Here is a 22,697-nt window from a genome sequence, read left to right as displayed (position 1 = left end):
AAAACCAAAGGACTAAATGTCTCCAAGTTTGAGTTGTAATTCTCCAGTTAAATTTCTTTCTTTGAGATTTATTACAGCAATAGGTTACTAAGACATTATAATTCTCACTTAGGGTATGACTTATTTTATTCTAATACTGAGTTGAAAAATTATCATGGCCTCATATCTATATATCTATATCTGTGTATTTTAAAGGCTCACAACTCTTATACTGTACAAATTGAGCTTTAGAGCAAAATTTATTCAAGATAATCTTTATCATGTGTCTTTATGTACCAGGAATGAGAACACAGTGGTGAACGGACAGAAAAGTCTCCGCTTTCCTGTAGTGGGCATTCTAGGGGCAGAATGGCTTCATAATTCATTTACTCCGTAAGTCACAGAAACATGATGGTGCAAACCGGAAGGGATTGTGTGGAAAATTTGTGACAGTAAGAAAAAGAAAAGAAACTGGAAGGGAATACGCATTTGCCATGTTCTGTAATATGCCACAGACATTGAATTGAAAGGAAAAAATAACCTTGTAACAAAATATTTCATGTCAGTTACTTCCATTTAGGAAATACATGTTCATTATTTTCTTCAAACTAGGAATTACTTTATCCCTCTTTTCTTTGAAGTTATCTTAAATCTGTTATTATTCAGGGTCTCTATCCAACTTCTTATCAAATTACCCTATTTGTAGCTTCCAAACGTTAACATCTCTCTGCTGAAATGGGACCTATAAAAAGCCTTAGGGGCATAAACTGTGTGTGAGGCAGAAATGGTATTTAAGCCCTTAATGAAGTTACGAGCTTTCAAACTGTTGCACTTTGGATTTACAGGCTCCTTCCTCCATGTCCCTTTTTTTGGGGTGCGGGAGGATTTGGGAGAGTGGGGAATACTCTCACTACATATTTATTACATGTATTATCTTCTCTTTAAAAATGCAATTTTCACGAACTGGTGATTTATGAACACTTCACATTGCTTGAAGGCATCTTACACTCCCCCCCCCTCCCCAACTCACAAGGCAGTTTCTCCTGGTCGAATTCTCAAGGCAGAAAAGCTACATATGTCTCTCGTTTCTTCACTAATTGTTCTCTAGAAAAGGGAAAGTGAAGAAGAGAACGAGAAAAGAAAACAGGGGAGAAAAGAGCATAGAGAAGGAGAGAGGAAAAGTGGGGAGAGAAAGGAAGAAAGGGAGCGAGAAAACGCAGGAGCCCTGGTCTGCCGATGAGCAGACCCGGCGCAGCCACAGCGCGGAGCCGCGGCGCCCACTGGTCCTTGGAGCTGCCAATCGGCGTGTAATCCTGTAGGAATTTCTCCCGGGTTTATCTGGGAGTCACACTGCCGCCTCCTCTCCCCAATAGCCCAGGGGAGCCCGGAGAAGCAGGCTCGGGAGGGAGGGAGGGAGAGAGGGAGAGAGGGAGGGACGGAGCCGGAGAAAAAGAAGAGGAGGAGAAGGAGGAGGACCCGGGGAGGGAGGCGCGGCGCGGGAGGAGGAGGGGCGCAGCCGCGGAACCAGTGGCCCCGCTCGGACGCGCTGCTCTCCAGATACTCCCGGAGCTCCAGCCGCGCGTATCGCGCGTCCCCGCCGCTCTGCCCCCAAACTTCTGCCGCAGCTCCCTTTCAAGCCGGCGAATTTATTCCTTAAAACCAGAAATTGAACCTCAGCACGGGAAAGGAGTCCGCGGAGGAGCAAAACCACAGCAGAGCAAGAAGAGCTTCAGAGAGCAGCCTTCCGGAGCACCAACTCCGTGTCGGGAGTGCAGAAACGAACAAGTGAGAGAGCGCCGCGTTCCCGGGGCGCAGCTGCGGGCGGCGGGAGCAGGCGCAGGAGGAGGAAGCGAGCGCCCCCGAGCCCCGAGCCCGAGTCCCCGAGCCCAAGCCGCAGTCGCTGCGGCTACTCTGCTGCCGATTCCTGTGCGCGGGCTGCGCCGAGCGCTGGGCAGGAGGCTTCGTTTCGCCCTGGTTGCAAGCGGTGGCTGCGAGCAGCGGGTCCCTGGGGAATATGCGGCGCGCGTGGATCCTGCTCACCTTGGGCTTGGTGGCCTGCGTGTCGGCGGAGTCGGTGAGTGGGCCAGGCGGGGGACGCGCGCGCCGTTTAGGGTGTTCGAACCTACAAGAGGAGCCTGCGGGGAATAGGGGAGCGCCACCTGGGGAACTCCCAGCCCCCACGGTACACCGGAGATCCGCTGGGACAAATGCGCTCGCCGGGTCACCCTTTCCCCCTCTTCCCTTCCGCAGAAAAGCGCTGCTCGCTGGCGTTGCCCGGCGGTCCGCGGGAATGGGGGCACGAGAATTGCGGTTTGTTCTAACCGCCGAGGCCCCTGAAGTCACTCTCAACTTCTTCGCCCTGGGCTGGTCTTGCTGCGTGGTCCGGGAAGGACGGAGGGGAAAGGGTGGCAGGAGGGGAGAGCCTGGGTCGGGCCCACGAGGGAACGGCTCTGCTTCGCGCGCTCGTCGAGACCAGGGATGACCTTGAAACTTTGGGGTCCCTTCCTCCGTACACCATCCCCCCACGCCAGCTTTCCTGCTTGATTGCGTGCAAGTTCTGGGGAGATGGGGGCCAGATTTAAGGGACCCGCGAGTGTCCAGAGATAAAAGTTTGCAAAAGTTCTTTTGTTTGATGCTCCCTGCGGCCAGGGCGAGGTAACCCACACTACGTGGAATCGCACTCCGCGGTCCCGCATGGGGACACTGGAGGATGTACGGAACGCGTCCGAAAATGCTGGGACGCCGGCCACTGGATTCCCAGTCCTGCAGCGACCCCCTCCTCGTTGAGGGGCGGAGGTTAGACCGCGGGGCGTCAGGGGCAGGAGGACATTTTCATAGGAGTTGCACGGGAGTGCGGCAAGCAGGGCGAGGCGGGGTACGTGTGACACGGCTCTTGGCTTTGGGTCGCCTGGCCGCTCGGGGACAGAGGCTTCCCTCCCGCCACGCTAGCCCTTTCTGGCCCTGGCGGGGCGCTTCTGGGGCCGGGAGGAGTCTCGTCTCCGACGGGGCGCCTGCGAGCACCCAGCTTCCCTCCCCCGCTCTGGCAGTGGGAACTTGATTTCTCCTTTTGGTCGCGCTTCGGGGGCTGGAGCTTGTTTTCCCACGTCGCCCAATGAGCGCCCTCTAAAGGGAACTGCCTCCTTGGCCTCCTCTAGTCCTCAGCCGCCTCTACCTGGGCGCCAGGAGCTGCTCTGTCGGGCAAGGTGGAAGCTTGAACACCCCAGATTTCGTCTGCAGGCTCAGTGCTCTCTGGGGTCTCAGGAGTGCCGCTGTTTCTGGCCCTTTTGGTTCCCCACGTCCTCTCCCCTTTGCCATTTAATAACGCGTCAATTTCTAATTAACTGAATTGTCTCTTCAGAGACAATTTATATCATCTTAAGGTCTTTTAGGTGATTTTACAAGTTTGAGTCTCCCCCCTCCCCTTTTTTTGTGCTGAGGCTAATTTAGGACTGGGAAACCTCTTTGGCATCGAGCGGCAGATGGACATTTTTAATCAGTGTGGGAGCCTCTGTGTGTGCTAGCAGATCCCCATACGTTCTTTGTGGTTGGAGAGCATGTAGAATTGGAAACAGTACAGACTACATGAGTATTTTGGGTGCTCAGGTTGTAAAATAGAACTCCGAGCCTTATCAGTGTTTCCCTTTGGCAGATGATGGTTTAATCCATTGATATTAGGTATCTTCCAACCAGTTATGATGAACTTTGGCTCTTTGTACACCAAAAGGCAGCAGTTCTCTTGTTTATTTCAGATAAACGTTGTTGCTCATCTTGTTGCAAAACAGGGCAAAGGGACTTCATCTAATAAATTTCAAGAGCCTGCCTGAAAAAATGCACATGGTTAAGGAGGACCTTTTTTTGCTGAGTCTTATTCAGGAATTTGCTAGGAAATCTTACTGTTTTGGGATTCTGGAGAAAGAATGTTTCTGTTTTCTGCCACTCTGGGTTTTTGCATAAATCTAGCAGTGCTCCTTCAGAAGTTGTTTGGCCGAACTATATACGGGTTCTCCCCGGTGACAGCTTTCCCCTGAAGTGTGTGTGTTTGGGGTTCTAATATTTCTCAGTTTGAACCAGAACTGGATGCTTTCCGAGTGAACTGCATTGTGATAGACACTGTTTTCAGTAATTGGAAAATCATCCAAAAAGGGTGATTAGATATTTATAAAATGTCAACTTGGAGACTAGCAGAGAATCTTTGTTAGGCAGTGAGTCAGTCTTTCTAAATAGAAGCGTTTCAAGGCCCAGAATGGCTAACAGTCCATTTAAATCACTTTCCGGTCTCTGTTTGTTTTATGTATAGCAACAAAAATATAAATGAAGTCAAAAGACTGAATTTTAAAAAATTTAGCAATTACAGAATATTATTTCCAGGACTTTGCATTTTATTTTGAAAACTGCAACTGTTTCCTGGGATTTAGAAGTAGTGATTTGGGTTTAAAGCCTCCCTTTAAAAGGAAGAAAGGAAAACTGCCTACAGTTAGTGAATTATTGAGTTTTATACTTAGCTCTGGGGGGAAAAAAGAGATTCTCAGGAACTAAGGCTCAAAACTGCCTGTGAAAAGGAACTGGTAGCTGTTCCTTTATGGATCCTGGAGACAGCTGGGAAATCTGTTCCTAGTGATCCATTCATACTTTCCACTGTCAGGTTAGGACTTTCACTGTGGAACACCAGGCAAGGGGAAAGTCTGACTGAGTGTGGCAGTAGTGATATGCTGCTGGTTTTCTGTCCATTTTTTACATGACTGTTTATCTTTAGAAATAATATATTGCAGACTGCTATAAACACATAATTTGAACTGGAAATGTGTTTAAGAAAAGGAAGTGTTCTGAACTAGAGGAATTTTATAAACATTCTTAGATGTCTGTAAATTAAAAGAAACTGTCAGGTCATTTGGACTCATGCATTATCTCCTGGTGTATTATGAAAGGCAGGCTCTGGAAAGTTTACATTAGAAGGGTAACTAAAATCAAAATCATGTAACTGTTTGCAGTTCTATAGAAAATATAGTTTGGCTGTTTTATGAGTGAAACAAATTGCTTTTGCTAGGAAATTTTATAAAAACAAGGGCTCTTCCTTAGTTGGGTATTAGCAGAAGGAGGATGTCATTTAAGAAGGAAAGATCTTAAAAGATCAGGCTTGTAGAAAACGGATGTCTGAGAAGCAATTTGAGCATGCCCTTCAGCTTCTGCCTCTAGGACCTGATATGTCTAGTTTTGATGGTAACCACCCTTCGAGGGGTAGCCTACCAGGGACTGTGTAATACGATCACTTAAATGGCGCCTTGGATAGTCATTAGTTTGGAAAGGATTTCAAAAGGTGAACTAGTTTGTTCCCTGGGTGGAACTAGTTTTCAAGTCTCCAAAAGCCCTCGGAGACCTGACTGGCCTGCTAGAGGTGGCTTGGAGTCTCCACTGGTTGGCAAGGCCCCTGAAGCTGACCCAGTCACACAGAGCCCTACCAGCCCTGTCATTAAGGTTTAGAGCGAGTCCAGTCAAGCCACTGTGCTGTTGGCATACCTGCTGGTGGGGCTCCAGTTGTCCTGTGAGGAATGCCATCCGAGTTTAGATTCTCACTAGATTGCCCTTCTTCCATTGCCAAAAATCAAACTGGAAGATTTTGCCCATCCTTTTCTTCTTCCCAAGGCCCAAGGGTGCATTGCAGAATCTCAAAACCACTGAATTCTTTTCATGGACTAGAGGCCAAAATAAAGTCTTAGAGAAAAGCCAGAAGTAATGAAAAAGAATCTTTGCTAAAACCAATCTACTCTTATTTAACTTTTTTAGTCAACTGTGCCAGTACTATCATTTTCATCCTAGTCATTTGGATTTAAATCTTGAAGAAACCCTGGACTCGTTCATCTTTGTTGGTTTGCTTGTCCAGTCTGCCTGTAAGTCCAGCTGTGCATTCATTCTGCAAATATTTATTTAGTTCCTACTAGGAGATTGCGGTAAAGCAGTGAGCAAACTGGCAGATATCCCCCTGCCTTCTTGGAGCTTGCGTTCTAGTGATCTTTCCGTTCATTTTTTCATGCCTTCAGTGGCCAGCATGAAACTTCCGCAGGAGTGCCAACCGACCCCAGAATGCCCCAGCTCATGGGAACCTGCACTTAAATATGCAGCGTCAACAGTTGTTTACCCAGCTCCTGACCTGAGCTCAGCATTGCAAGGGGTCAGGGGTTTGGAAACGTGGTCTCTTCCCACAGCACTAATCATTTTTTTTTTTTTCCTCTTGCGGTGGAGTCTCACTCTGTCGCCCAGGCTGGAGTGCAATGGCATGATCTTGGCTCACTGCAACCGCCACCTCCCAGGTTCAAGCAATTCTCCTGTCTCAGCCTCCCAAGTAGCACTACAGGCACGTGCCACCGCACCTGGCTAATTTTTGTATTTTTAGTAGAGATGGGGTTTCAGCTGGTCAGGCTGGTCTCCAACTCCTGACCTCAGCTGATCCACCCGCCTTGGCCACCCAAAGTGCTGGGATTATAGGCGTGAGCCACCCTTCCTGGCCATTGGTCTCTTCCTGCAGCACTAATTTTGATGGGGGAGAAAATTTCTTTTAAATGAAGAGCTTTCCCTTTTTTTCTTCCTTGGGGGCTTGCCAGCTTGTGCTTCTATGTCTATAGCCTTGTAGTTGCCATTCCTGGCCCAGACACTTGCATGCAGTTTGGTTTGTCCTCCACCACTTTGATCATGTTGCCCATGGTCTAGACACCGCTGTCTGTCCTTGTTATCATGGCATATAGTCTGTATGCCTCTGCTGGATTTATAAGCGGCTCCACAATAGCCTTCCTTTCTAGTTACCCCCTTGATCGCTTTCCATCACGTCTCCCAGCCCTGGCCCATTGGTATCACTATCATGAACACTCCCTGGGCATTGCTACCTTTTCAGTGTTTCTCCTTTTAAATGCTACTGATTCAATCCAAGCTCCAAATACCTTTTCATGGGTGATCCAGCCCTGTTGTTTTTAATCCTTCTGTAAGTAGCAAGGCATACTGATGATCAGAATCATTGGAAGTACGTGAAAACGCAGATTTCAGGCATTCTCTCAGACTGACACAATCAGAAGCCTGAATGGGGGTGGGAGTCTGGGGGAATCTGTATTTTTTTGAAGCAACTGAGATGATTCTAATGAATCAGACTAATTTGGAAATTGCTGTTCTAGATGACAGCATCACCCCTTAATTATGTGCTATTCTGTGTTACTACTAGGGTTTTCAGCAGTAGCCGGGCTTAGTGTACAAAGGGCTTGGGCTTGGGAGGTGGACAAGTCTGGGTTCAGATGCTGGTACCTTGCCAGCACTTGGACAGTATATTAAAGCTTTGAGTCACTTAAAAAAGTGTGTGTGTGTGTGTGTGTGTAAATTGGACCTAAGAATGCCTTTATAACATGACTGCTGTGAAGATGAAATGAAGGGTGCATATGAATGGTGCTTGAGGCACAGAAGATAGGAAAATTTTTTTTCTTCCTGTCTTGGCCTTTTTTTGTTGTTGTTGTTGGCAATGAAATGAGGGAGCCATGTCAGATGTTCTTACCTCTCTGACATTCTAAAGAGCTGAATTTTCTCTCCCATCAAGATTAGTGCTATGGGAAGAAACCATGTTTCCAAACCTCCTACCCCTGTACGGTGCTGAGCTTGGGTCAGGAGCTGGGTAAACACCTGTTAATGCTGCACGTTGAAGTGCAGGTACCCATGGGCCAGGGCATCTTGGGGTTGGTTGGCACTCCTGCAGAAGTTTCATGCTGGCCACTGAAGGCATTATGGTTCAGGCGTCAACAGAATACACCAGCCCCCAGTGGACCTGGGCTGGTTGTCCTGTTTTGATGCCTCTGCACTCAGTATCATCAACATTGCAGGGTTGGTGTCAAGAATAAAGAAGACATTGATGTAACGTCCTGACACATCAGCTGTGCACAATCACACTTCCTCCTCTTTCCTGTGGCTGTGCTGAGATTCCAGCACATGGGAAGGAGAGAGTTAAAATTTAGTTTGTATCACGTGTTGGTATGCTGTTGGTCATCTAGAATGGGGTGGCAGGGGTAGTGAGTATATTTTGGGGATCTGGGGGCAGAAAAAGGGAGTATTTTTATTTTTTAAGAGTGGAAATGTAGCCTGGCGAGGTGTCTCCTGCCTGTAATCCCAGCACTTTGGGAGGCTGAGGCGGGCTGATCACCTGAGGTCAGGAGTTCGAGACCAGCCTGGCCAACATGGTGAAACCCCATCTCTACTAAAAATATAAAAATTAGCCGGGCATGGTGGTGGGCACCTGTAATCCCAGCTACTTGGGAGGCTGAGGCAGGAGAATTGCTTGAACACAGGAGACGGAGGATGCAGTGAGCACTCCAGCCTGGGTGACAGAGTGAGACTCCATCTCCAAAAAAAAAAAAAAGAGTAGAAATGCATGAAATTTCTTCTTTTAGCCACTTCGGCTTTAGGTCTTACTATTAAAAATCTCGATTGCATTGTGATAAGTCTGTTTCTAGGGCAGCATTAGCTTTAGCAACAGGGATAGAGGGAGGGGTGAATGCCTCTGAATAGGAGAGGACACTGTTGAAATAGAATTGTGAATGTCTGTTTTTCTCGAGTATCTCAGAGAATTGGTGGGAGTGGGAGAAGGGAGAAGCCTTGAAATCTTTGGAGATTTTCCATTTGCATTTCATATCCAACTCATAGCCAACGAGTATGCTGCTTGTGGTGTGATAGCCAATCCGTAGTCTCAGAAAAATGGAAAAATGTTATTAAAGACATTTTCATAGTTTTTTTTCTGTACCATTCAATCTATTTTGTGAAAAATGTCACAAAGACTCAGTAAATATGCTCTCTACAAAGCATTTTGGTGTTTTTTTATATGATTACACAGGTATATTAAATACAAGCAGCTGTAATATTTAAGGAGTATGTGCAATTAATATAATTTACGGTAAGAATGATACATGGGACAAGATACACAATTGTTAAAGGAAAATTATTTTTTTAAGGGAAAAGTTAAATATGTATTCTTTTTTTTTGTTTGTTTGAGACAGAGTCTCACTCTGTCACCCAGGCTGGAGTGCAGTGGCATAAATGAGGCTCACTGCAACCTCCTCCCACCGTTCAAGTGATTCTCCTGTCTCAGCCTCCTGAGCAGCTGGGATTACAGCACACACCACCACGCCTGGCTTTTTTTTTTTTTTGTATTTTTAGTAGAGACAGGGTTTCACCATGTTGGCCAGGCTGGTCTCAAACTCCTGACCTCAACTGATCTGCCTGCCTCAGCCTCCCAAAGTGCTGGGATTGCAGACGTGAGCCACTGCACCCAGCCGAGTTAAGTATGTATTTATGTGTGATTTGTTGTTAAATATAATACAGTAGACTAAGTATACAACGTTTTAAGTCAAGGCAAAAGCAGGTTTTGTACACATGTAATTAACTGTCTTAATCCCTATGGGACCTCAGTTTTCCCATCTCTAAAATGATGGAGTTGAATTAGAAGAATTATCTGTCTTTAATATTTACTTTTTCTGCGTTTTAGGGTGTGGTAGGAAAAATGTTAAGATTAACTTAATAAGTAATTATTAATCCCCTGTCAAATACTTCTAATTTTATTATTGAAACATGGAATTTATTCACCTTACAGAAAGGCAAGTAATTTCTAATAGCTCATGGTAACCTGTTACCTTGAACTGAGTATTCATTGTTTATTAGGAGTATATACATTGTCCTGAGTATTCTTGATCTAATGTCTATTTGTATTAGTCTGTTCTCCCTCTGCTAGTAAAGACATACCTGAGACTAGGTATTTATAAAGGAAAGATGTTTAATGGACTCACAGTTCCACATGGCTGGGGAGACCTTACAGTCATGGTGGAAGGCAAAGGAGAAGCAAAGGCATGTCTTACATGGTGGCAGTCAAGAGAGCTTGTGCAGGGGAACTCCCCTTTATAAAACCACCAGATCTTGTGAGACTTAACTACCACAAGAAAAGTATAGGGGAAACCATGTTTCAGTTATCTCCACCTGGCCCCACCCTTGAAACATGGGGATTATTACCGTTCAAGGTGAGATTTGGGTGGGCACACAGCCAAAACCATATCACTAGTATTTTTTTTTTATATATGTTTTCTGATACAGGCCAGTGTAACATAAAGAATAGCTGAGTGGTAAAAATAACTTTCATTCTAGATAGAAGACAACATGACTTGAAATACTGGGGGGCTTTTTAAACCATAAGTCTCATAAAGTGTTTTAGGCTCCTCATATGGTTTCTGGCCTGGATCTCCCTTTCCAGAGTGGGGCTTTTAACTGGTGCCTTCCGTTTGGTCCCTCTCTAGAGCACTTGAGCCTGGTCTACTGTGCAGACCACAAGCAAGAATCTAAATGAGTAGACTATGGTAGTGTTGCCTAGGTTTGGATACACTTACTATGTAACCTTGGACAAGTTTCTTAACCTTTCTGGGCTCAGTTTTCTCATCTGTAAAACTGAATATCCTAAAATAAGTTTTTAGGATTATGTGAGACACAATAGGTAGGGACTTTTTAGCATAAGGGGAATGTCCTTGCTTTGTGTTCCATGCTAGTTATAATTCTTGGCTTTCTGCTTCTCTGAAGAATAAGGGCTTGGCACACACATTACTTGGGTTCATCTGATAAGCTCTAGTCCAGAGGATCGCTCAGCATATGCATGGTACAGCCTACTTTTTCATAACTGGGGCTTTCTTCTTGTCTTGGGGTAGACTAGTTCTATGCTGAGATATTGGGAATATGTTTGTACTCAGCTTTTCTCTACAAGTGGATGATGTGAGAAAATACGCCATTTATTATTTCTGACTGATGAAAGGTTCCTTACCGGGACAGGACAAATCCGTGTTAAGATGTGGAAAACTCATCTTTTCCAGTAATTTTACCTCCACAAATCTGTCCGAAGGAAATCATTACCAGGTAAATAGTGTTTAATGTGTTTGTTAAAGCCTTACTTATAATAGTTAAAAAAAAAAAAAGGAAACAACCCGAATGTACAATAATAAATTGTTAAATAAGATTCTGATTTAGACACTGAATATCATGTGGCCATTAAAGATTTATTTGAAGGGTATTTATAACTTAGAAACTACAGTACACAAAAAGTTGGATATAAAACTATGTACAGTGAGACCTTGGTTATATTTTAAAAGGTGTGTGTGTGTGTATAAAGATAATGTATATAGACAAATCCATACACGTCAGAACTGTGTAGATACATATACACAAACACACACAGCATGAATACAAGTAAAACCAGGAAAATCAGAATAAGATTGGTAGATCGTATCAATATCAATATCCTTGTTGTGATGTTTACTGTAGTTTTGTAAATGTTACCATTGGGGGAAACTAGGAAGGGGCACAAGAGAGCTTTCTATTATTTCTTACACTGTTTGCGTCTACAGTTATCTCAACAAAAATTTCAATTAAAAAATGACACCAGAGCTAGATTGTTGTTCAAGTAAGTTCTGCTGATCCTTCAGAGAAAGATATGTTATAAAGCTCAGAGAATGATAGAAGGCTGTTCCTTCTCATTTTAGGAGGTTATCATCACTCTATGTCAAAACCAGACAAGACAAGCAGAAAAAACAAACCTATAGCCAATGTCATTTATATTAGATGTCAAAATTTTAAATAGAGTATTATCAAATTGAATACAGCAGTTTATTAAAAGAATAATGATGAGCCCAAGTGGGATTTTTCCAAGGACAGTTTCAACATCGGAAAAGCAATGCAGGTATTAACAGTTTAAAGGAGATAACAATTTGATCATCTCAACAGATGCAGAAAAAGCATCTGGTGAAAGTACGTGTGAAAGTATTAATATAAAGTTCTCCAAATTCTGGTTAACTGAAGGCATATTATATTTGGCTAGTACATCTGTGCTTAGGACTCAATTCACTTGACATGTTTAGGAACCAAAAGGCCTGTGTTTACAAAGTCGTTAGGCAACAGTCTCTAGCTGCATGAGTGACAGGTGTGTGACAACCCAGTAAAGGATGGGCCGTGACATATATAGATTCTAATTCATATGGAGTTGTTCTAGCATTGGCCAGGTTCACTGTATACTCTCCCAAATGAAGACAATGCAGGAGATGGTTTTGAATGTTTTAGAATCAGATAATTCGGGGTTCAGTTTCTGGTATTTCCACTTAAAAGCCATGTGGCCTTAAAAGCCATGAGAAGTCTCTTATCATCTCCAAGCTTGTTTCTTCAGTGTGAAACTGGGATTAGAATATTTTGCTTTTTGTTTATTTTGAAGATTAACCTCATTAGTGACTAAAATCTTCTAACACAAAGCCTGACCCATAGTAGGTGATTTAAACCTGTTGGTTTCTCTTTTCTTCCATCTTTAAGTTTTGTGATTTTGCGTTACATGTTTATATATGAATATATATGCATGTGTTTTGTGTTTCTCACTTGCATCCTGACTCTTGACAATATGGGACATATATTTTCACAAATTTAGAACTGGTTTATTTTTAATCAGGCAAGTTATGATGCTTAATTATATTTTGTGTTTCCTCCATCACCCATATTTCCTGAGTAATACTTAGCTAAAACTTGCATACAAGTTGGAAATTTAGTTAAGACGGGAAAATCTTTGGTAGTACTTGTGATTATAATTAAAATACTTAAGGTCAGCATCGGAACCCTAATTATTTTTATTATTATTATTATTTTTTTTTGAGACAATGTCTCGCTCTCTTGCCCAGGCTGGAGTCCAGTGGTGTGATCTCAGCTCACTGCAGCCTCTGCCTCCCAGGTTCAAGCGATTCTCCTGCCTCAGCCTCCTGAGTAGCTGGGACTACAGAGGTGCGCACCATCGTGCCCGGCTAATTTTTGTGTTTTTAATAGAGACAGGGTTTCACTATGTTGGCCAGGGTGGTCTCCATCTCCTGACCTCATGATCAGCCTGCCTTGGCCTCCTAAAGTGCTGGGATTACAGGCATGAACCACTGCACCCAGCCTGGAACCCTAATTTTTAAACACTGTTTTATATGAATTTACTATTGAATTAAAATCTTAACTTTATTTATATCCCACTTCTGAACTCGCTTAATTAGGAGTGGTGTTTTGATTTATTAGATTTGATTAGATTTTGTGATTATGCTGATTAGTTATTAAGTTTTGTACTTGATAAATCAGTTTAACAATGGACATACATTACTGTAAGCCAATGAAGAACAAAACTCTTTGTTGGTCCTGCAAGTTAAAAAGAAATTATGACATGGTACCCACCTTGTAGTAACTACTATCTACCTTATGATTATCTAGAGAATTGAAAATGAGTTGGGCCAATACTTAACATATGTGTTATATGTAAAATATGCATCAGTTTTCATTGAATCTGGTTGGGCGTTTGTACAATCAAAATTGCCAAAAAAACCACAATGCCAAATAAGAAGAGCCCCTTGTAGAAGATAAGTCACTGGTCTCTTGGAAAAGCAAAACCTTCCTAAAACCTTCCTTGAAGTGGCACAGTATGTTGGAGAAAAATGAGAATTCTGTTGATGACTTGGAAACACTTGATTTTCATATGTTTCTCTTTTTCCCAATCTTCTCTTCAAAGAAAGACTTCCAAATGGTAAAATGTGCGAAAGGTAGAGAGAGTAAGAAATTGTTTAGAACCTGAATGATCTGTTGATATTTCTATCAGGGGAGAAAGTAACCATATGTTTCAACCAGTCTGATTCTCCATATTCTATAAACTTTGGGCTCTTCAAAGTGAGAGCTGGGTCTTTGTATATATTATATGTAATCAGGTAAAAAATATATATTTACAATATATACTTATATATTATCCACATCATATTATTATATACTTTGCATATATTATATGTATCCGGTGAAAGCTTATAAGAGACGGAGTCTCACTCTGTTGCCCAGGCTGCAGTGCAGTGGTGTGATTATGGTTCACTGCAGGCTCAATCTCCTGGGTTCAAGGCATTTTACTACCTCAGCCTCCTGAGTAGCTAGGACTACAGGCACTAGTTCTGGCTAAGTTTTTGTTGTTGTTGTTCACGTGGGGTCTCACTATGTGGCCCAGGCTGTGGACCTTATATTAGGTGTTCAGTTAAGATCAAATAGCCATAGCTGGCCAGGCGCGGTGCCTCACACCTGTAATCCCAGCACTTTGGGAGGTTGAGGCGGGCAGATCATGAGGTCAGGAGATCAAGACCATCCTGGCTAACATGGTGAAATTCTGTCTCTAATAAAAATACAAAAAATTAGCCGGGCGTGGTGGCGGGTGCCTGTAGTCCCAGCTACTCGGGAGGCTGAGGTGGAAGTATGGCGTGAACCCAGGAGGCAGAAATTGCGGTGAGCCGAGATCACGCCACCACACTCCAGCCTGGGCAACAAAGCGAGACTCCGTCTCAAAAAAAAAAAAAAAAGAAGATCGAATAGCCTTAGCTAAGTAATCCAAGAAGTATAGAAGTGTTGGGATAATTCTCACTGTATTCTTTTGGATTTTGCTTTTTTAGTTTTTGTAACAATGGATTTTAGAGCTGGAATGGACTTTTAAAAAGAAACACATCCAGAGAGGTTAAGTGATTTATCCAAGATTACCTAGCTAATTAGCGGCAGAGTTGTAAATTTAGCCTAGGCTGTTTTATTAGTAGTATATTTTCTTATAAAACATTCCTTTTCTGGCTGCTTCTGCTCCCTCATTCCCCACATTAATGATTAGCACCTAATGCACTTATTTCTGGCACATGTTCAATACATAAATGAAATACCACAGAACATACATTTTATGTTATACATTCAGCATCAATGTGGTTAGTGGATTTTGTGCAGAATCCTTTGGTGTTTCGATACTTTTTCAATTTCCATCTAAACTGTGCTCCAACTAATTCCTTTACCTGCTGGTGAAACTTCGGGCTAATTATAGGAGAAGAGTTGAGAGCACTGAGATTTGGAAGACCCAGAGACTGAAATAGAGTTGATTTGTAAGTCTTAGGAAGATTGTGGAGACTTATAGATAGAAAAGGAGATAAAGGCTTCCTGGAGATAAGAATCGGGACCAGAAGCAAAATTAAATGAATTAATACTGCATTTTCTGGGGGGAAAAAGGCTGCTATTGTAGTTAAGAGAAAAAGAGCATTCCTTGGATTTTTATACTAAAATTATGTCAGTGCCTTCCAGGAGAGAGTGTGATACACCTACAGCCCAGGTAGAAGTGCTTTTTTACCTATTTCTTTTTGCCAGTCTTAGATGTAGGCTCCTCTTTTCTCCCAAGAGTTTCCTCTTGAATATTGGCCAGGTGCAGTGGCTCATGCCTGTAATCCCAGCACTTTGGGAGGTCAAGGTGGGTGAATCACGAGGTCAAGAGTTCAAGACCAGCCTGGCCAACATGGTGAAACCCTGTCTCTACTGAAAATACAAAAATAGGCTAGGTGCGGTGGCTCATACCTGTAATCCCAACACTTTGGGAGGCTGAGGTGGACAGATCACAAGGTCAGGAGATCGAGACCATCTTGGCCAACATGGTGAAACCCTGTCTCTACTAAAAATACAGAAAAATAGCCGGGTGTGGTGGTGGGTGCCTGTAATCCCAGCTCCTTGGGAGGCTGAGGCAGGAGAATTGCTTGAACACAGAAGGTGGAGCTTGCAGTAAGCCGAGATTGAGTCACCGCACTCCAGCCTGGGTGACAGAGCAAGACTCCATCTCAAAAAAAAGAATATGAGTTTTATAAATTTTATGATAACACAAATGTATTTGAGTCAAGCTTTTTCAGAAAAATAAGTCTATGAGATATTTTTAAGAAAAGAATTTTATTAAAAGGCAGTAACATTAAAAATTACTACAGCCTTCTGCTATACATAGGCATTTTCCATTCATTGTCTATAACTGTCTCTCAACTGCTAGGTGGTATTACTTGCCAGGGCTGCATTTTATGTGGCCCAGCACAAGTTAAAGCCTCAGTTTTTCTAGCTTTAAATAGTCTTGCTATGATACTATAATCGTTCAAGAGAGCAGCGAAAGTGTCTAAATGTATCACCACTCTTTAATGTAGTCTAATGGGTGCAACCCTGAATCATGAAGTGTCTTAACGATTGCAGCCTCAAATCATGAAGTATCTAACGAATGGTTGCAGCCCCCAATCATGAAGCGTCAGACTCTTCCTTTTCATTAGTTGGCCTAATCTTTGAGGTCACTGATATTCTGATTTCTTTACCAACTTTTAGCATATTGCTTTAATGGCTTCTCTGCAAACTTCAGTCTGGTAATGGGAGAACTAAGAGGTAGAATTAATGGAACCTCTCTAAATCTCAGCTCTGCCAGTTTCTGGACTTGGGCAGGTGATTTAATGTCTCTATGCGGCGATTTTCCCGTCTGTAAAAAGGAGGAGTCATAGTAGCCACCTCGTAGAGGTGTTGTGAGGGCTAATGCCTTAATTAATGGGTGTCCAGCACTAATAAGAGTGCGCAGTATAGAGCCTGTGCTAGACTCTCAGTGTTGGCGATGAGTGAAATGGACAGCTCATGAGATGTGCTGATCAAAGAAGACGGTATCCATAGTCTTTTGAGGTTTTGAACATGAGGCAGAGAAGAATGATGGTGCCACTGACTAGATCAGAAGGACAGACTGATTTTTTTCCTCTTCTTTTTGTGGCTCTTGTGTTTTGGTGAAAGGAGGAGGCATTTTGGTTTCTCTAGGTTTTCCATCTGGGTAGTGGAGGGCATGTTCTCCATCACGGGTTCTCAACCCTTGCTGCGAATTACATAAACTTGGGGAGCTTTGAAAAACTATTCATGCCTTGGCCCCACTCCAGACAAATCCAAATCTATGTGGTGGGGGTCCAGCTCCCTGTTAAAGCTAATTCTCACTTCCAGAAGGCTTGAGAACCCTGCTCTAGAGGACTTCTTAGTCTCCAGTTTAGAGGGCAGTCTAGCAGGTAAGATTTTGTATTCTTAACGTATGCTTTCTACTGCTGTGATTAAGCCCCATGGAATGAGGTGGCTTTCCAGGACTCATCTGCTGCCTGTCAGTCTAAGCAGTGTGGAACTGGGAAATCCTTGCTCCCTTCCAGCTTCTTCTTTTTCTCCAACGTCTTTTCTGCTGGATTATACTTTTTTCTTTCGAAAATTATTTTGGTGGATTTGGAAACATTTGAGAAGTCTTTAGACAGAAGACTATATAGCTATAAAGTAAGTTTATCTGAGGATGTCTTTTAAAAAAAATGCAAACATTGCCTTTCCTGAAGGAGAACTTTTCCTAGTGGAACAAAGGACACTTGTCCTCTTGGTCTGGTTGCAGAGAAGCATGTTTGGCCAGCTTATTAGATTTGCCTGAGTTCATACTTTGAACAGAAAAATTGCCTGTTTTACTGATTGGAAATACATTCTCTGACTTAACTGAATATACTGATCATGTATAGGTCCTACATGGATGTCTTAAGAATGGCCTTCTTACCATACCTGCACTTAAGTTCAGCAATTTGGACCTGGTTCAAGTCGCATCAATTCCATGGAGCTGTATTGTTTGCGGCTGAAGTTGGAAGAGAGAGTGCTTTAGGCTTTCTTGTGAACAAGACATCTGAGTTGTCTTTAGTTCATGCTTAAGCACAAAAGCAGCAGCCCATCATCTAATCTATTCATAGTTTACTTTGTTCGGGTATCTAATTTGGGAGCATGCTTGCCCTCACTCACTTCTAAAACACACAATTTTCCATCCATTGAATAAAAGGGTCTATCTTTAATTGACTCAGGGAACAAAACCTTGTCGAAGAATTCTGGATTTCTCAAAGCTTTTAAAAATTGCTCTGCAGGATAATATTACAATGCTGACCCTTTAGAAACTGCCACTCAGCATGTATCTGTCCTACAATGGAGTTGGAAGAGGGATTATTCTGAGAAGCCTATTAAAATGAACCATTTACTATGATGCATAGGCTTTTAAACCCATTAAGTCTGTAATATCTAGAGTAAAATTCAACATCAGTTTATTATTTTGGGGATGATAGGGTTAAATGTGTCTTTACAAAGTATTAAGCATGCACAGAGAAATTGCAAATGTGAATTCTCTCCATTCTCCCCGTTAGGAGTGCATGCCTGATAGATAAATGTTCCAGAGCATTCATGTAATACAATTAGTAGACATACGTGCTATTTCTCAGTGGAAATTGAGGTCTGTTACAAGGAGTAACAGATTAGGCCAGTGGTTCTTGAAGCAGGGACTGATGAGCAGCATCTACAGCTCCTCCGACCTTGTTAGAAATGGAGATTCTGGGCCTCTCCACAGACCAAGCAATCAAACTTTGCAGGTAGGGCCCAGCAGTCTTGAGCTTTAAAAAGCCCTTCAGGGAATTCTTTTGCACGCTAACGTTCGAGAACTTCTGAGCTACAGTTCTCATCCTTGACAGCACAGACACTATTGAGAGTCCCAGGTTTTGGGGCACGGGTGTCAGTATTTTTGTTTCTTAAGCTGCCTTGGTGATTCCAGTGTTCAGTCAGGATTAGAGGCTGCCTCTCTAGGACCTTGTTACCCCAAATGGGGGTCCCAGACCAGCAGCGTGGGCATCACCTGGGAGCTCTCTAGAAATCCAGGCTATCAAACCCCACCTGAGACTTACTGAATCATATTTGAAGTTTAACAAGATTCCCAGTGACTCATAAGCACATTAAAGTTTGTGAAACCCTGATTTATAGAAATAGTGAGTTTCCTTTGTAGAAGCCAGCCCTTAAAACACCTTTAATTTAAAAGTTTTGTGAGGAGGTAGAACAGCTGTTTTGGCTTCTGCCTGGCAGTTTACTCAGGGAAGCAATCACTGGGGGCAAGGGAAAGCTATGAAAGCTGCGAAGGACCCAGAACCATTTCATCAAGTGAGTTCTGGTGCAAGTAATGAAAATCCCAACTCAGATTGGTTTAAGCAGTGGAAACTTTTTGGCTCAGATAATGGAAAAGTTCAGAAGTGGTTCTGTTTTCAGGTCTGGCTGCATCAAGAGGCTTATGGGTTTTTTTTTTTTTTTTTTTTATCAGCCTCAGGTCTTATATAACTCAGCTCAACCCTCCTTTGTTAGATTCACTTTGAGGTTTTATAGAATTAGAGTAACAGCTAAGCTGTTGTTAAAAAGACATTCGTAAACATAGTGACTTAAAGTAAATTTATTTCTGTTTGACACAACAGTCCCAAGATAGGTCTGGTGGCATAACTCTGCTGTGCTCACACGCAGTTCTTACCTGCTGGTCCAAGGTGGACCGTCCATCCATACTATTTCCTAGCCAGGAGAGAGAGTGAAGGGGGAGAACATACCTATTCTTTTTAATGCCACAGCCTGGAGGGGTAACACATCACTTACACTTGTATCCCACTGTTTGTAGCATAGTCACATGGTCACACAAGGTGCTATGCAGGCTGGGAAATGTAGTCTTTACATGGGTGGCCACGTGCCCAACTAAAATCTGGGGATGTTATTTTACTAAAAAGGGAAGACTTTAGCTATTGATAACAACCAGGAGCGACTTCTCCTCTGGTGGTGGCAAGATGGAGTCTGGCAACTTCAGGTTAACAGCCCGTCCTCTTAGCAATTGCAGTATAAAGCGCTACTCTTTCCTAGTTCTTCCAGTAAGAATCCCAGAATAGCTTCCTAGTTCCTTGATTTCTGGGAACTACACATGAAGAAGTGTCCCCAGAATCCCTTGGACTGTGATAGAAAAGGATTGTTTCCCCAAAGAGAACTGTTTAATAGCAAGCATAGAACAGAGAGACCTTTACCTCACTCCTTTGTGAATTGGCATTTGGACCCAGATGAGAAAGGAAAGTGGAGAACATGGGGGTGCTCAAGCCAGGTGTGGGGCATTGGGGGCTATTTACTGTTGAGTTAGTCAAGTATGGAATATTTGAAGATTATTAGCACGTGACATAAATGGTATTTAGGAATAAATGTGTTTGCTGAGTTTAATAAACATAGGAGACTGTAACAATGTACTTTTGATCTTCTGATCTCTTATTTTAGTCGTTGGTAAATAAGAGTAAAAGAAAAGATAAACTTTGGTAAATGCTTTTGAAAATGTTTTAAATTAAATGATTTAAGCTTTAATTGCTAAAGATTATGTAAATAGAAGCCTTTAGTGCATCAAACAACGATGAGTGTTGAAGAGATGATGAATTGAACTTGTGTTTACCATCTCCTTCTCAATATTTTGTTTTCTTAGTGTTTTTTAATGCTTTATACTTAGTACATTTTTTATACTTTATATATTACACAAAGGATTTGAGGTAATTTCCAAGACTGAGGCCTTTCTCACAAGCTTTAGAAGAAAATTCTAAAAGCATACTACATCCTGCTTTTAAAAAAAGGTTTGACAGTCTTACGTGATAGAAAAATAATATATCATATTCAAAATAACACGGTATTTCCAAGGCTCTCAACTGCTTATTGTCCTTTTAATCAAAATGTGGATTGTAGGCACATCTGCTATAAATGAATTAAAATTTCATTTGCCCAGAACTTTGTGTATTCCATTAATAAGATTTACCCAAAACGCTATTGTTGGTTTAATAAATATTAAGAGAGCATTTGGGATGTGCCTCCTGGCGTTTGTCGTTTCTGTCCTTTGAGCATTAACTACCCGTCTGAGCCTTCACCAGGCTGCTTTTGTTGTTTTGTGCCTTGAGGTATAAATAGAGGCAGAAAACCCAGAAGATGCAATACTATAAACTATTTACAGATGTGTTTAGTATTCATTCAATAGAACCTTTTAGTTATTGAATATAAACCAACTTTAGCATTCTACATGTGCAAGGGGTTCTGTTTTTTCTTTTATTGGAAATTTTAAAAACAACAAAAACATCTTTTGGTAGTATCATCTTCTAATAAGCACCAGAAAGATGTAATGTAATGACTTGCATCTGACCCTTTGTCGTCTTGGATCTTACATACTTTTGGACAACCAAGAGTGAAAAGGGTGGAAACTTCTGATCTCGATTGAGTAAAAGGAAAGCCTTTCTAAGAGGTGGTTAAAGATGGAACAGGCTACTTCAGCAGGAGGCAGGACCCATACCTGGAGCTAAGCTGGTGTGTGTTTGGATGGCTGTTTATTGAGGATCTTTAGAGGAGATTCAAGCCATCAACTGGCTGGGGAGAGTCGCTGACCTTTATAGCTTCTTTCTAACCTTAGAAAATTCTGTACAACATTTTAAAGGTGAGTGCTGAGCAACTTAAACTATATTTTATTTCCTTTCCTGATAACTAGGTCTGACTGACACTAGACATCTTTTGTTGCCCGTAGTTGAAGGAATCTGGCATTCTAGGACCAACTTCCTGTTAAACTGATGGCAAAATCTCTGTTTGCCAAAGTTTGCCAAAGTGTATGTAACCGTTGAAATCTGACATTATCTCAAACTTCAAGGGACTCTGACAGGTACTTTAACCAGGCAGAATGGCACACTTGACTGTCTGGTTTGAGTCAGAGCAGTGAGTGTCTGGGAGAAAACGCAAACTCAAGACACCATGAATGGCCTTTAGGGAGAGGGAAGAGAGACAGAGGGCCCACAGGCCAGCATGAAGAGTATAAAGGGGAAGTTGGTGGGGGCGGTTGCACAACAGCCAAATAGGAACAGTTCCAGTCTATAGCTCCCAGCGTGAATGATGCTAAGACGGGTGATTTCTGCATTTCCAACTGAGGTACCGGCTTCATCTCACTGGGGCTTGTTGGACTGTGGGTGCAGGACAGTGCGTGCAGCCTGCCGAGTGTGAGCCGAAGCAGGGCGTCGCCTCACCTGGGAAGAGCAAGGGGTCAGGGAATTCCCTTTCCTAGCCAAGGGAAGCTGTGATAGAGGGCACCTGGAAAATCAGGTCACTTCCACCCTAATAGTGCGCTGTTCCAATGGTCTTAGCAAACGGCACACCAGGAGTTATATCCCAGGCCTGGCTCGGAGGGTCCCATGCCCACGGAGCTTCCTCATTGCTAGCACAGCAGTTGGAGATTGAACTGCAAGGCAGCAGCGAGTCTGGTGGAGGGGCACCCGCATTGCTGAGGCTTGAGTAGGTAAACAAAGCGGCCAGGAAGCTTGAACTAGGTGGAACTCACTGCTCTTCAAGGAGGCCTGCCTGGGGGTCAGGGCATAGCCAAACAAAAGGCAGCAGAAACCTCTGCAGACTTAAATATCCCTGTCTGACAGCTTTGAAGAGAGTTGTGGCTTTCCCAGCACAGAGATTGAGATCTGAGAACGGACAGACTGCCTCCTCAAGTGGGTCCCTGACCCCTGAGTAGACTAATTGGGAGGCATCCCCTAGTAGGGGCAGACTGACACCTCACTCAGCTGGGTACCCCTCTGAGATGAAGCTTCCAGAGGAACGATCAGGCAGCAACATTTGCTGTTCAGCAATATTCGCTGTTCTGCAGCTTCTGCTGCTGATACCCAGGCAAACAGCGTCTGGACTGGACCTCCAGCAAACTCCGACAGACCTGTAGCTGAGGGTCCTGACTGCTAGAAGGAAAACTAACAAATAGAAAGGACATCCACACCAAAACCGCATCTGTACATCACCAACATCAAAGACCAAAGGTAGATAAAACCACAAAGATGGGGAAAATACAGAGCAGAAAAGCTGAAAATTCTGAAAATTAGAGCGCCTCTCCCCCTCCAAAGGAACGCAGCTCCTTGCCAGCAACGGAACAAAGCTGGACAGAGAAGGACTTTGATGAGTTGAGAGAAGAAGGCTTCAGGTGATCAAACTTTTCTGAGCTAAAGGAGGAAGTTCGAACCCAT

General features: G+C 43.1%; 1 protein-coding gene across 2 annotated transcripts in view; it reads left to right on the top strand.

Moving 5' to 3' along the window:
* The first annotated feature begins 1,533 nt into the window (after window positions 1–1,533).
* The window catches only part of SDC2 (syndecan 2), a 119,821-nt gene continuing 98,657 nt past the window's right edge, over window positions 1,534–22,697 (top strand). Inside the window, exons 1-2 of one of the 2 annotated variants that reach the window (XM_011936994.1) lie at window positions 1,542–1,720; window positions 1,866–2,053. In XM_011936994.1, coding sequence (XP_011792384.1) covers window positions 1,994–2,053 — 60 coding nt within the window. In that variant the 5' untranslated portion in view covers window positions 1,542–1,720; window positions 1,866–1,993. Of the gene's footprint in view, window positions 1,765–1,865; window positions 2,054–22,697 lie in introns of both variants that reach the window. The other variant, XM_011936995.1, reaches the window with a different exon arrangement.

The sequence above is a fragment of the Colobus angolensis genome, unplaced genomic scaffold, assembly GCF_000951035.1.
Source record: "Colobus angolensis palliatus isolate OR3802 unplaced genomic scaffold, Cang.pa_1.0 Scaffold16, whole genome shotgun sequence".
In the NCBI taxonomy this organism is placed as follows: domain Eukaryota; kingdom Metazoa; phylum Chordata; class Mammalia; order Primates; family Cercopithecidae; genus Colobus; species Colobus angolensis.
This window is presented reverse-complemented; position numbering and strand designations above follow the sequence as displayed.